At 37.0% G+C, this 14,970-nt stretch overlaps 1 protein-coding gene across 9 annotated transcripts in view; it reads left to right on the top strand.

The window, feature by feature from the left end:
• The window catches only part of UACA (uveal autoantigen with coiled-coil domains and ankyrin repeats), a 98,791-nt gene extending 96,481 nt beyond the window's left edge, over positions 1–2,310 (top strand). For all 9 annotated transcript variants that reach the window (XM_089907046.1, XM_089907045.1, XM_089907044.1 and 6 more), the window contains one exon: positions 2,095–2,310. In XM_089907046.1, the coding sequence (XP_089763172.1) occupies positions 2,095–2,166 (72 nt within the window). In that variant the 3' untranslated portion in view covers positions 2,167–2,310. The remainder of the gene's footprint in view (positions 1–2,094) is intronic.
• Positions 2,311–14,970: the final 12,660 nt, after the last annotated feature.

Raw genomic sequence — 14,970 nt, forward strand, 5'->3', positions numbered from 1 at the left:
TAAAATGTGCACAGAATTTTAATAATTTAAGAAAAAAATGGTTCTGCTAGAATATCAATAATATTTATTTGTTGAGCCTTAATCTCAGTGAAGCAGAAGACTACGAATTGCCCTCTTTGGGGGGTGTAATGAGAAAGCTATTAAAAAAAATCACACTAAGAAACATGTTTAACATATGAAGGATTTTATATTTAATGCTCTGTAGAAACCCTGTGATCAGCATCTCCAAAATTCTCAGATTCTGGGGGGAAGACAATCGAGACAATGTTAGAATGGCAAGTGAGATGTAATAGAAATTGTTTAGGATTTGAAGTGTCCACACTGAAAAAAAAAAGGTGTTGAGAGAAAACTTCAGAGAAGATCATTTAAAAAAAAAAGAAAGAAAAAACTAGGTTAAATAATAAAAAGGAAAAGATTTTGCGATATCAAATTCTTGAAATAAAAGAGCCTGCCTTTTCTATAGGAGATGAGGGGGAAACCAATGTAAAAGAATGAATGATATGATAAAGCATCTTTGGCTACTTTCTTTTTAGTAGATAGACGATAAGCTGGGGTTTGAAAGTATATTATTATTGCAATTATTCAAGACTATTGACGGGCGGCAGAATGGGGAGTTCTTTGGAGGGAAAACAGTAGAAAAGTGTAGAAGATCTGTGTTAGTGAGGGTGAGGAACTCACTTGGCTCTGATACTGGCCAAGGGGGGAACAGCATACTCTTGCTGAAAGACCGCAAACTGACAAGGCTTTCAACTTTTTTTCATGTATGCTTCTGAAATTCAAAATTATTTTCCACTGACTCCTAATGAAACATAACAAAAGCAATTGGCATCTGAAATAGTCTTGCCTTCTGGCATCATAAAGTTAACTAAGAAATTCAGTTTAGTCAACTATGGCTAATGTTTGGAATTTAAACATCCTGCTGTTATAGAAACAGATTTTGGAAGCAAAACTTTTTATATTAATAGGAACTGTTATGCTGAAACCCATTCAAGTGCTCAAGCAAAGAAAAAGGGAAGGGGGGTTGTTTTAAGCCCACCATACTGACTTGCATTTAATCAACCTCTTGCCGTCTTTTTAACTTTAAAGTGTCTCTTTCTAAATTTAAGCGGATAACATTCATGTAAAAAGGTCTCAACCTAACCAGTAAAGGAGGAAATGCAAATAAACAAGGAGGTACCATTTTTCAATTCTGGGATGGGCAAATTTTAAACAAGATGATAGTCTGTAGCATTGGCCAGGGCATTGTGGGAAATGGGCATTTATACCCTGCTGGTGGGAGTGTAAATCGTTATTATCTCTATACAGGGATATTTGTAGTACTTAGCAAAATGTAAAAATTGAGTCTGCTTTTTTGGCCTAGCAATTTCTTCCCTAGGAATCTGCCCATAAAGATTGGAAACCCCATAAGTGCCCATCATTAGGAGGATGAATAAAGAAATTATGATACATCCATACAGTGGAATATTACACAACAATTTAAAATAATTAAGGCAGGGAATTCCCTGGCGGTCCAGTGGTTAAGACTCGGACTTTCACTGCCGTGGACCTGGGTTCGATCCCTGGTTGGGGAACTAGGATCCCACAAGCCGCGCGGTGTGGCCAATCAATCAATAAAATAATTAAGGCAATAACTAGGTGAAAGGGCAAGTTGCAAAATAATATATATGATCCTATTTATGTATAAAAGATAAATATGGGTATTTTTCATTAGTTACTTTTCTAATTAAAAAAGATAAAACTCAGCAGAAGCAAAAAAAATTTCCTTTTAGTTTACTTTGCTCATCTGTAACTTATGCTACCCCTATCATCTGAGCCATTATGTAAAAAAAAGAAAGAGGTTTGTCCGTCTCTTCTCTGACAATAGATGTTAAGAGCAACTGATGTGCACTACTTTTAAATTGATTTTCTCTATTTCTATGATAGAGCGCTACTCTGTTTTCCAATAAAACCTTTAGAATATCACCACGATGGTGAGGATTTAGCATTTGGTGAATCACAACCAACAAGGTTCTATTATAAAGCCCTTGTCTTTAGAATTTGTGTGTAAATGAAGATGACATAAAATATTTCCTCCCCTTTCTTCTTTCTCCCAAGGGTCACATGGATGAAGATGTGCAGGCGGCCTTACTCCAGATCATACAGATGCGGCAAGGGCTTGTGTGCTAGCATCAGCACCCACCAGCCGATGGTGGCTTTCCCTGCTGGTGCCGAGCATTCTGTGTGCAACTCCATGGCCTTTCTGGACCTCACTTTCCCTCAGCTTTCCCTGCTGGTGCTAGTATAATTAAAATAAAGTATATTTTGATCCATTAGTAGGTTTTTAACTTAGACAAATACGTTACTGAGTATTTCAATATCAGTTCAAATCTTATATTCTTTATAAGTTAATTTTACAATTAGATAAACAACATAACACTTTGCCTTGGATTGGCTACTTATTTTTAATTGATTGAGTACTCAATAAAACATGAGTCATCTGAGTGGGTCCATATGAAGAGGGATTAGGCTGAAATAATTATTAAAGTTTTCTTCCAGAGAAATTAATTGGGTTGGTAGCAACTTTTAAGTGGATCAAGAGATCTTTCAGATGTTCAGTCAAGCCATGAGACCTAATGCAGTTTCAAGGAATGCATGGTAACTTGGCTGGCCAAGTTCCATTTTTATTAAAGTAACTTAATGAGTGCTTTTGACTTCTTTTGGAGGTACAGATTTTTTTTCTCTCTACACTAGTAAGTTCTATGCCTTTTAAAATAAATTTCTTTTCACAAATGGTTGGCAGTGCTAAATTACATTTAGGCTAAGAACAGGCAAGGGTGGAATATATCAGGAATTTATAATAAAATTTCCTCATAATCTCCACAACGGTATCTTAATTTTCACTTGTAATGACTTTTCTTTTTACAGTATGAAGAGAACTATGATAAATGGTATACTGGATTTTTCAAAGTGTCAAAAATGTTAGACTTTTTTTAGTAATTACTCTGACATTTGCTACTGTAGTAGCAAAGCACTCATTATATATGCATCCTCCAAATGTTTTGTACTTATTTATAGGAAAATTGCACTTATGAGATTAATAATGTGAAATGCAATTTTTTTGCAAAATTAGCATTAGAAAATTGATTTTAGAAGACAGATCTTTAAGGTTTTAGACAAAAGTGCAATAACATTGTAAACTGTAAGAATATAGATAGCAAGAAAATAATGAAATTGGGCATGTTTATAGTAAATATTATAACCAACCATTTTTATTAACTACATCTCATTAAGGAAAGTTTATATGTTTTGTTATTTTATTAATATTTTATTTACAATTCAGATTGAAAATGACTAATTTGACTGTTAGCAAATAAACTAAACAAATGAATCATTGCAGCCAAGCTTTTTAAATTGCAAAATGTGCCTTAGCAATAATCTTTGAGCATCCTGAACCAGATTTTTGATCCCATTTTTGTGTAATAACAAGGACAAAGGACCATCAAAATATCAATAACTTATTCCACCAAAGAGTAAGCCATTGTGTTTCTTCAGTATAGAAACAGAAGCGAAAAGTCAGAAACGGATTTCTTTTGAATTCTTTAGGTAGGTATATACAATAAACAATGTTTGGATTCTTTAATTTTTATATTTAATGTTGTCCTTCAGCATGAGCTCTGTGTCATGAGTTTTAGGTCACCTATTGAAGCTCTAGAGTAGAGAAGTTCTTAACTGAATACTTACATTTCAGTGTTATATTTTCCTTATTAGGGGTGGGAAGGGAACCCCTATATGGGTTTATATATGTTTTATTTTGTCTTCAACCATCAATAAAATGTCTTCTGTGAAATATTGTTTTGAACATCTTGTAAGAGATTTACACGGTAAACCAGTCCATTTGCTATTTTTGGAGAATTTGGGGGAGAGAATGATAGAATGCAAAGTATAGATGATGACACCCATTTTCAGTTAGCTATGTAGAATGCAATATCAAGTAACCTTGAATTAATCCCATTTTCTCATTCACTCACCTTTGGGTCAAAGGCAGAGCTTGCATGTACAACACTGAAGGCGAAAGCTTCTTAGATAGTTAACAAATGGAACATGCACAATGGGTGATGCTGGTTTCTTTTCTATTCTGTATTCAGGAAGACTATGAAGTCTGAACTTAGGCCAAGAGGAAAATCAGTTGTCTAAGATGTGAGTGCTGTCTGAAAGAATCGCTGAATTCCTTTTGGAGCGCAGTCCTTTGTTGAAAGCTTTATTACTATTGGTTGCTTGTTTTTTTTTTTTTATCATTCCCGCTTCATCAGAAAATCTCATTCCTTTTGATAGAGGGTCAGTGTTATAAAGAACTATTAAAATAAAATCAAATATTAATGCAATGAACATCTTAAAATTTAATAATACAGTGACTCTAATCACTAGCTATACCTGTGCTATTCTAAAATTCCAGATGAATTTAGCTTAATCTTTCTTATAGCTTGTTTTTTATTTAAACCTTTCCTCTTGACCCTAACCAACATTACACAGTTTAAATTTTTCTATTATTCTAAATGCATTGGATAATCGCTGCTTTAAAAATCTTGTAGCTTTAGAACATGAGCACTTTTTTCTCCCAGTGTTATCCAGTTTTCTTCTAACAAGGACCTAAATATTGTTCTCATACACGAGCTTCTTATCTACTGAGAACGTGGTTCATGTTTTCAGTCCACTTGTTTCAAAGAAGAAAAGGGAAGAGTTTCAAATTGATTTTTGGTGTCCATGATGACTAGATACATCAGTGCCTGCTTACACTAATGCCAAGTGGGAAGTAGTAGTGGTTACAAGCTTCTTTTGACATCTGCTTCACCATGGCAGAAGAAAACTGCTTCTTGATGCCTCTTTATTTTCCTCATCACTGGATTCTGCAACCTTGTGGTGATCCTTTTTCATCTTACAAGTTACGTGCATCAAAGTCATGGCAGTACCTCTGGCACCAAAATAAGGATTGAAAGAGAATTGCCTGTGATAATCATGCAAAATGTGGTTGCACATGTCTGGCAGGGGAAGAAGAACCTGGACCTTATTCCTGGCTGCTAAATGTTGTGAATAAATTTCAGAGAGGAAAAAAACAATTATTATGAGTAATTTTCAGAAAGAGAAAAAAAGCAAATGGCACCATAAAATATATCGTGCGCAAAATGTAAAATGGAAAATACATATTTCAGCTCCCATTTCATTCAGTGATGTCTCCAACTAAACTGGATTTAAGACTTTGTTGTTGGAAATTAAATTCTTCCCTGTGTTTTGGTTTTGGCTGTATGAAACAAGACTGTCTGTACTAGCCTCTCCAGGTAAATACTAACCTGCTTCTTAACGTGGCTTCTGTTTCTTACAGTATATATGGACCTTTGGCTCATGAGAGTCGTGAATGTAGAGACTTAAAGGAAAAAATAAAGAAGAAACTGCAGCAAAGATGGCATTCCAATAAGGCTCCCTGGGCAGTGAGAGCGCTTGTATTTAGCATAATAGAGCATGTGGCATCATTTATGCGTTAGAGGGCATTTTCATTATCTGTGCCTGCATGAGCAAACATTGATGATGAATGAATTCAACCAAAAAGAGAAGGTTACAAAAATGTCATATGTAAATTAAAAAAAGCCAAGATTTGTGAGGGTTGCTTCTCCAGTTATAAGTGTGTGTGTATATACACATACGTACATCACGTGCATACATATATATATAGTGAAATAATAGAAGAGACATCGATAAAAACAATGCCTTTTATAATTGATATTTGGCATCAAGTTTACTTAATGAGCCCAATTTTTATATTTTAAACAGGTTTGCAATTTTTTTTTCAAGATAACAGAATATTCTGAATTCAGGAAAGAGTTTAGAGAGGTTATTGCCTTCTTAATAATTTGGAGCTTCTATTGCTCTGCCAAGTCAGAAGATTAACATTTAATAGAAGAAAATTATATATCTGTAATTCAGTCATGGCTATAAGATCAGATGGATTTTACATTAAGTGAAAAAGATGTCGAGCATTTAAGGACCATTAAACTACAGGACTCTTTTATTGGGTTTTAAGGCCTCCGAGCCCAGGTCCTGCCGTGAAGAGTATTTATTTTTACATGTACAGAACACACTAAGGATGGGAAAAGGGCATACATTTTAAAAGAAAACAGGCCATGAAAAAGTGTGATTTTCCACATTGTGAACAGCTACCATTCAGATTCAATCTTTTTAAATAATAATTAGTTTTATGCATCATTAAGTAGCTTTCTTACAGGCTGGAAGAATATGGTGAAGTCCACTTTAAAAGTGGTACCTGCAGGAAATCCAAGTAGCTGGGTACCCTCTGTTGACATTTCACTTTGAGGAACCCCATTTCTAATAGTTTCCAGGTAGCTCAACATTGTAAAGAATTTAAGTTTGAAAATGCCTTCTCCAGTGGTCCTTAAGGACTATGAAAACAAAAGACCTAGAGAGAAGTGACTTCTAATAAGCGTCTACCTTTTTCTAGTGATGCCCACATTGTCAAGAAAGGACTGGAATTTGACTCTTGAGAAGAACCACTTACCTACGGGGAGAAATTCTGCACCATCCAAAAGTCTGCACCATCCCTTTCATTAAGTGCGTATAACGCTTGACATTGTTGCAGTTAAATCATGACAAGCGATATCTTAAATAATATAAACCTTTCTTACTATTTGCATCGTACCTCCTGTCCCATTCCCACCTCCAAAAACTGGGGAAGAATTTTATGTAGGAGTTTAAGAACAAATAGACTCAGGGAGGATGGAGGAAAGGAGTTAATGTAATTTGTAACTTTTTTCCCTACAATGTCCAAACAAATTTTGTGATTTTCTTTCTTGCTATTCTAGGATTTTTTTAATTGCCTTCAACTAAAGTGGCACCTTATGGGCTGTTTCAGAAATTCTCTTTAGGATTTAAAAATGAAGCCGATTCATATTCAGAGTCTTCCTGCTAAAATCTGTTAAGCCAAAATAAAAATGACTGCTACTTAAAATTTTTCCCCTCTTTGTTGTTGCTACAAAGATTGTCTCACAGGAGTTGCAAGTTCCCACTTATGCACAATTAAAAACTCTTCTTTGTACAAATGGAGAGAGATGAACAATCACAGGGTTGCCAGCACAAGTCCTAAGGATTGAAGTGTATACGCTTCAATCAAATAAAGAGGGGCTGCTCTCTTGAGCTTGGAGGCTTGTTTTGTGAAAGTGAATTTTTCCAGTTGGCCTTAATCCCTAAGCAGTATAGCTCCTTTAAAGCCATCTTTATTCATTCACACCAATTGACACTTTAAGAAATTCCCCCAGCTACTGTTCATCTAAGTCTAAATATATCTGTTAGAGTCGAATGCATTTAAGAGGATTTGCAATCTGTGATTATCCAGAATACTATTCATTGTCAATATTTTTGGTGTGCCATAGCCAATCTTGTTATTATAATGTACATAGCCACTTAACTGCAGCAAAGCCTGAATACATCACAGCAACTGGAGGAACCTGAGGAGGGCTTGTCTCCAGCTCTGTGCTACCATTCTGGCACAGCTTGTTGTGTGGTTATGAACATCAGAAAGGATCCCTTGATATTCTCTTGCTCTCCTTCCAGACCCTTTTGGGCAATCTCACCCTCTGTGTTCTCTAAGTGGAGAGCAGTTACCAGGACAACAGAGAATTTGAGAAAGATTTAATTGTGATCTGGTGTCTAACCAGAATAAGGAACTAGTGCCTTGAATTTACATTTTAGGTTCCCAAGGAAATGTCAATATGCATATTTATTATTTTTGCCCTACCTCATTACAAAAAAGATTTTAAGGTGGTTCGCAATTTTCTTCTTAATATGGGTGAGGGAAAGGGGAATGGTAAATACTAAAAGGATAGGAAAAGCAAGCAACAGCTTGGGATCCAGAAAACATGCCATGAATATCGTAATATTCTGCTTACTTTTCTGGAACTGGCCTCAATTTGACTCTACTTTCTACCAGCCAATGCAAAGAAGTGAACATCACATATGTGAGGCACAGCATCCATTAGGAAGAGCACAGTTATTCCTGGTTGTGAAGCCGGCCAGCCTTTCCCCCATGGGTCCAGCACATCATTTCAAACCGGAGTAAAAACTCCCTTTGGGGCACATGCCATGAGATAAGCAGGGTGCATCTTCCTAAGTGCTTCCATCGGACTTGATGGTAAGAAACATAAGCTATTTTGTAAATAACTTTTAAATTTTGGAATAATGCAGTGACTAATATGCAGTGACTAAGAGTAAGAATAGTCCACATTTTGGGTCTATTTGGGTCCACGAGGAAGAATTCGCTTTTTTCTTTCACCTTATTTTTTTTTATTGTAGTACAGTTGATTTACAATCGTGTGTTAGTTTCAGGTGAATAACATAGTGATTCAGTATTTTTGCAGATTATATTCCTTTATAGATTATTACATGATACTGGGTATAATTCCCTGTGCTATACAGTAAATCCTTGTTGCTTATCTATTTAATACATAGTAGTTTGTATCTGTTAATCCCACACCCCTAATTTTTCCCCCGCTTTGGTAACCACAAGTTTGTTTTCTGTGTCTATAAGTCTGTTTCTCTTTTGTATATAGATTCATTTGTATTATTTTCTAGATTCCACGTATAAGTGATATCGAATAGTATTTGTCTTTCTCTGTTTGACCTATTTCACTAAGCATAATATTCTCACTAAGCATACTGTATATGTGTGTCTGTGTATATACACACACACACACACACACACACACACACACACACACCCCACACACCTTAAAGTAGTCCAGTCATCTGTTGGACACTTGGGTTCCTTCCATGTCTTGACTATTGTAAATAGTGCTATTATGAACATTGGGGTGCATGTATCTTTTTGAATTAGAGTTTTCATCTTTTCTGGATATATGCCCAGGAGTGGGATTGCTGGATCATATGGTAGCTCTATTTTTAGTTTTTTAAAGGATCTCCGTAATGTTTTCCATAGGGGCTGCACCAATTTACATTCCCACCAACAATGTAGGAGGGTTCCCTTTTCTCCACACCCTCTCTAACATTTGTTATTTGTAAACTCTTTGATGATGGCCACTCTGACAGGTGGCTCTCACCTTAGTCTTGGTTAACAGATATTTCAAACAAATTTCTAAAGTAGATGTCTGTCTCTGGTATTTTTTGCCTTCCTTTCTGCTCTCTTTGTGCATTCATTACCTGTGTCCCTTCAGGCCTCCTATGCACTCACCCTAAATCCTCCATTTTTGCACCCCCTTATACAGGCCTACCATAGACTCCTATTTTCCTTAATCTCCCTCACCTCTATTCCAAGATAGGAAATGGTAGAGCTTTCTGAGGCAGGGATTAAAAAAGCAGTATGACCAAATGAATTCATTTGTAAATTACTGATAACATATTAACTACTGTAAGTGAATTTTTACTGTGAAAAGGTATGTTTAACCTCCAATAATGTATTAATTAGCAGATAATCTTAGAGATAATAATAAAATTAAGGGGTAAAGTCCTATTTTAAGGAAGAGGAAGATAATTTGCCACATGTGGAGGCATCACGGCTGCCTGAGTTGTGCTCACCCCATCACAATTCCCTTTAAAGTACTTCTCCTTTTCAGATTCCTACCTCCCTCTATATTTTTGATGAAAATCTCTAAAAGGTATTATGTAGTAGCCAATTACTGTTCTCTTGACCACCGGCATATGAACCACTTTTCTATGTCTAGGGGATTCTCTGCCTTATGAGTCTTCATGAGATGAAGAGACACCCGCCCACTACAGAGGCTGAAAATGCCAAGTGTTTGCTTTTCCCTGGTGTCCTGGGATGCAGGCACATGACCCAGGGCAGGTCATTTTGCCTTGATTTTGACTAGGGGACTAAGTGACAGTGAGAGGCAGAGGTGGCACTGGTCTGTCTTTCTGGTTGCAGGGACAGTTGGGTTTGTTCCAAGATCAAGTTCCTGGTGCAAAGCTAGAAGTGGCCCAAAGATTAGCATCTAATGCTTGATGGGCCAACTGCTGTTTTCTCCTCAGACAGACTTTGGAGTGTGATTTGGAAGACTTTTCTGTCCGCTCAGGCCTGAGCCTGGTTTTCCACCTTCTCTATAATTCATTGAGCTACCCAGTGCATTGTTTTATTATTATTTTAAAAAAATTTTAATCCAGTTTTAAGTAAATCCCCTATTTACTTAAAACAGCCAGAATTGGGTTTTATTGCTTGCGATTAAGAACCAGGGCTGATTTTTTTAAAAATTTCCCCTTATTTCCAAAGCAAAGTATATCCAATTTGAAAACTTTTAGAAAATACAGACGGAAAAAAGAAAAAAATAATTCATCCCTCCAACCCCCTCCAAACCTAGATATAACCATAGTTAATGCTCGGTTGTGTCTTTTTCAGGACTCTTGTATGTGTCCATTCCAAGGAAGTCTATCCTGTAAAGCAATAACAGTACAGGATTTGGGGGCTACTTCCTTCTCTGTCCAGGGAATCCAATAAATAGGCTTCCTGCCCTTGTCTTAAGAGCCTGAGGTTAAGAGTGGTTGATTGAATTGGATTTTGTGGGCAAGAATTTCTTTTAATCCTTTAATTTAAGATTACATTTAAATTACAATTAAATTTAAGAATCACCTAAAAAAGGATGTTAATTCTTTGCCAAATAGGTTGCAATTTTTTTCCTTCTCATTTTATTTTTCCCTTTAACTTTGTTTTTTTTCTCTCATTCACCAGTTTAAATTTTGTATTCAAATTTGTCAATCTTTTGTGGTTTCTGGCATTGATATATCATACCTTAAACATTCTTTCTGAACATATGGATCTATATTTTATCTAGTTCTTTAATTATATTGTTTATATTACATATTCCATTTGGAACTTTTTTAATGCTATCACATGAGGTACAGATTCACTTTAAGTATTATCCATATTTCTATCCAGTTTGTCTAATTAATTCAATTATCTTTTTTTCTTCAATGCAATAATATTTTTTTCCACTCAAAAATGTATTAAATTCCTATTTGGGTCTATTTTTTTAATCTTCGTTATGTTCCATTGGCCTACCTATCTCTTAGCTCCACTTCAAAAGTCTGTATATTCTCTCAAGTTCCAAATCTTCCTGCAATTACTCTTGAAAAAATAAAAGATAATATTGGATAGATAGGCAGGGATTTGGGGGAACCTATTAATTAGGAATTGCCATTATGGAAAACTCTGTTCTTTAATGTGGGCAGGGAATGGAATGCTCTGGTTACTATAGCATTTTGGTAAAGAAGCAAGTGTATTGAAGTAATTTGGCTGGCCTTTGAGAATTCATAGGGCCTGTTAAGACCTGATTGTATCTCAGGATCACCAGCAACATCACAAATACTAATTATCATTATGCTCCAGATGCGCTGATGTGCTCATTAACAGAGCCTGAGCAGAATACTGGATCCAGCAGAGCTGACTGTATTTGCTTTTGGAATGCTGTGAGTGAAGTGAGTGTTAGGGTCCTTGGAGACAGATGGCAAGCCCATCAGTTTGCTATGTGAGTTACCACATCTGTACTAAGCTGATGAGTGGACTTTGTGAGCTAGAACTATTACAGAATGGGAACTAAGACAATGGTAAACAGTTGGTCAGTAATCCATGGAGCCATTTCCCAGGGGAGGGAAAATGTTCTTTCTATCCTACTAGGCTCCAGATAGCTTTCTGGCAGGGGATCCAAGAGAACCCACTTGGCTTTTGACAGCACACCACAGAATACCACTTCTTATGCGCAGGTCTTAGAAGGATAATCTGTAAAAGTTCCCCACATTGGTAAGATTGGTTGTATTGGAGGAAAGCCAATGAAAACCCACGCATAGACTGATAAATGAGGGAACTGGGGCATTTGTACTGCAGTGCTTCCCCACCTTTCCCCATAAGGGCGTTCTTCTATCCCAGCCATACTGGGCCGATGTCATTGCCCTCATGGTCCTAGGCTTGCCTGCCTCCTTGCTTTGCCCATCTTATTCCCACCTCTTAAAATGATCTCTCACTCCATTTCTTCCCATTATAATTCACCCAGTTCTTCAGGGAATAACTCAAATCCTACTTCCATGAAGCCTTCCAGGAATTGCCTTTTGGAAGAGCTTTTCCTTTTATTCTGAACTCAGAGAAGTTCATCAAACATTTCTTGAGTACTTGCCAGAAAGGCACTGCCCTAGTGTTGGGGAGTATATTAGTTTCCTAGGGCTGCTGCAACAAGTTACCATAAGCAGTGGCTTAAAACAACAGGTATTTATCCTCTCACAGTTCTGGAAGCCAGAAGTTCAGAATCAGTTTTATTGGTCTTTATCTCCTAAACCATTTATAAGCTACTGGACAGTAGAGGTGCTCAAAAAACTCTCTCCAGTGGTGGCTGCCCCAGCCCAGAGTCTTCCACTTGAATAAGTGAATGTATGAATAAAATAGAAAATTAAAATAACCTAGAGAAAAAGAGATGAGTGAACAAATAACTGTACTTCAAAAATATATTCGCCTTTGCTTACTACATAACCCATCTATATAACATTTCCAAAATGACAAAATTATAGCAATGGGAGCAAATCAGTGGTTGCCAGGCGTTGGGCATAGTGGATTATATAACATTTTCAAAATGACAAAATTATAGCAATGGAGAACACATTAGCAGTCGCTAGGGGTTAGGGCTAGTGGAGGGAGGGGAGTGAGTGTGGCTATAAAGGGATAGACGAAGGAGATCTTTGGTGATGGAATGCTTCTGTATCTTGACTGCAGTGAAGGTTACAGAGTTACATGAATGTGATGAACACGTGAACATGACCTAGAATTTTACACAGATATTGCACTGATATCAAATTCCTGGTTTTGATGCTTTACTATATTTATGTGAAGTGTAACCATTGGAGGAAACTAGGTAAATGAAAATCAAGAGCTCTCTAATATCTTTAAAATTTTCAGTGACTCTATAATTATTTAAAAATTTTAAATGGTAAAAATAAATTCACCTTGTTCCTCAGAAGAATAAGAAATATATGTGGCAAAGTAAAAGTAGTTACATTAAGAAATTGAGGGTTAAGCAAAAGGTGGGGGTAATGTCCTCATATCATAACTGAACTTGGGCTGCAAAGTCGGCTTATGAGCTTCCTAAAGTCCAAAGAAAAACATCGATCTGTTAGGGTTTTCTGTGTTTTCCCTTGAGCTACACCTTCTTTAATCTAGAGGACAGCACCTTTAGAACCTGAGTGAATCAAAGAGTTTTTCTGTTCTTTTGTGTTACAGTGAAAACATTGAGCAGCGGCCCATATCCTTTCTCTTCTGCATTTGGATGGGGGTGTATTCTAGAGCTTGGTCTGCCCAGTTTACGCCTTGGCTGTGACTGTCAGCAGGAAAAGCCAGGGCCCATGATGGAAAAATGAGCACAGTAGAATTTCCAAAGTGCGAAGCCTGCTGAGATCCTTCTAAAATGCACTGTGTAGGAGAAGAGGTTAATGTCTTGAGGGGAGAAATTAGCTTTAAATCAAGTGAGGGGTGTCTTTTAGAAATTAGTGGGCTCAGCTGGAAGTTGGGACTTGCCTTTCTATAGAAAGTCTTTTCGTCTTACTGGATGCTCTGTATGTGTATATATATAATCACATTAGATATTATATGTGGGCCCTTCCGGGATGTATTTAATGATGAGAATTTATGAAGTTTTGTGAAATGTACAGATGTAAGCAAAATTTCGCTCTGGCTCCTGAGTATGCCCTTGATTATTGGCTGTGACTGCAGATAAGTAACTTAACCTTAGTATCTAGACCTGAATTGAAAGAGAGATGCTTTGATTATTACAAAAGTACTTCTTGGCGCAAAAGTTTTATGAAATTCTACTTCTAGGATGATTGTTGGTTTGTCTTGGCACTTGGACCAATTATGTTCTTACTGCTTTCTCTGAACTATGAACTTCAGAGTTGTTTTTTCTGACACTAAGTTTGGTTGTGTTGTATGTGTGCTTGCATGCATGTCTACAAACCCCTCACCACTGGTGTTAAGGAGTCAGTCCTTGCTTATGTATATTAACAGAGAGGAAAAAATACAGGGGAGAATCAAGCCACTTTGGTTATAAGAGCTCCCCTCCAGCCTCTACAATGGTGAATAGGAGACAAGCCATATGAAAAGAGAGGTTAAAGGCAGAGAATTCAAAGAGCTCACCAAAGAAGTAGCAAGTTGATGCTGGAAGCAGACTCATTCAAAAAGGATTCCAGAATTGCTCAGAATGGCTCATCATTTCATTTCAACCCACCATGTGCACAGAACTCTGTTAGCGAGTGGCCCTACTTCCTGTGTCATTAGTCCAAAAGTTAGAATGAGACCCTGCTACTTCCCCTTAGAAATTATTTATATTATGTCAACCAAGGGTTTTAGTTACAAGAACAGTTGTCTGGTTTAAGAAGAAAGGTAATTTATTGAAAAAAGTATTAGGAAGCTGATGGAATCACTGGAAAGATGGAAAGACAAAATTTGAAGGCTATGCAGCCAAACCATGTTGCAGAATTGGTTCAGTGGAGAAGCCACTGTTACTGTTCCTCAGAGCCAGATCCCAGGCAGGTTTGCATCCTAGCTGCCCCTAATTGTGCTAATTGTGAGGGAGGCTGAGTAAGTGAGTTTGGGGCATCATCAGCACCACGTCATACTAAGACGCATGCAGGGAGAGTTTCCCAATTATAGAAATGGTTTCAAATTCTGGGAAGCCAAAAGTCAAACCAACAAAATACAAATATCCACTAACTTCCCTCTGGTGTCCAATACTGTAAAACACTGTTGCAAAGTTATGAGTAAATTCCCCCCAAATTCAACTCTTGTAAAATGTGGAATGTATGAACGTGAAATAAACTAAATAACTGGGTGAGACAGCAGAACTAGCTGGATGGCAGTTCTGAGAGTCCCAGTGCTTGATTCAATTAGGGCCAAGTCCCAGCTGCCATATGGTGCCGTTTGGGGCAGCTGTCAGTTCCAGCTTA

This window comes from Delphinapterus leucas, chromosome 2 (assembly GCF_059928025.1).
Source record: "Delphinapterus leucas isolate spDelLeu-1000000601 "Yukka" chromosome 2, BTC_Dleu_Yukka2, whole genome shotgun sequence".
Classification (NCBI taxonomy): domain Eukaryota; kingdom Metazoa; phylum Chordata; class Mammalia; order Artiodactyla; family Monodontidae; genus Delphinapterus; species Delphinapterus leucas.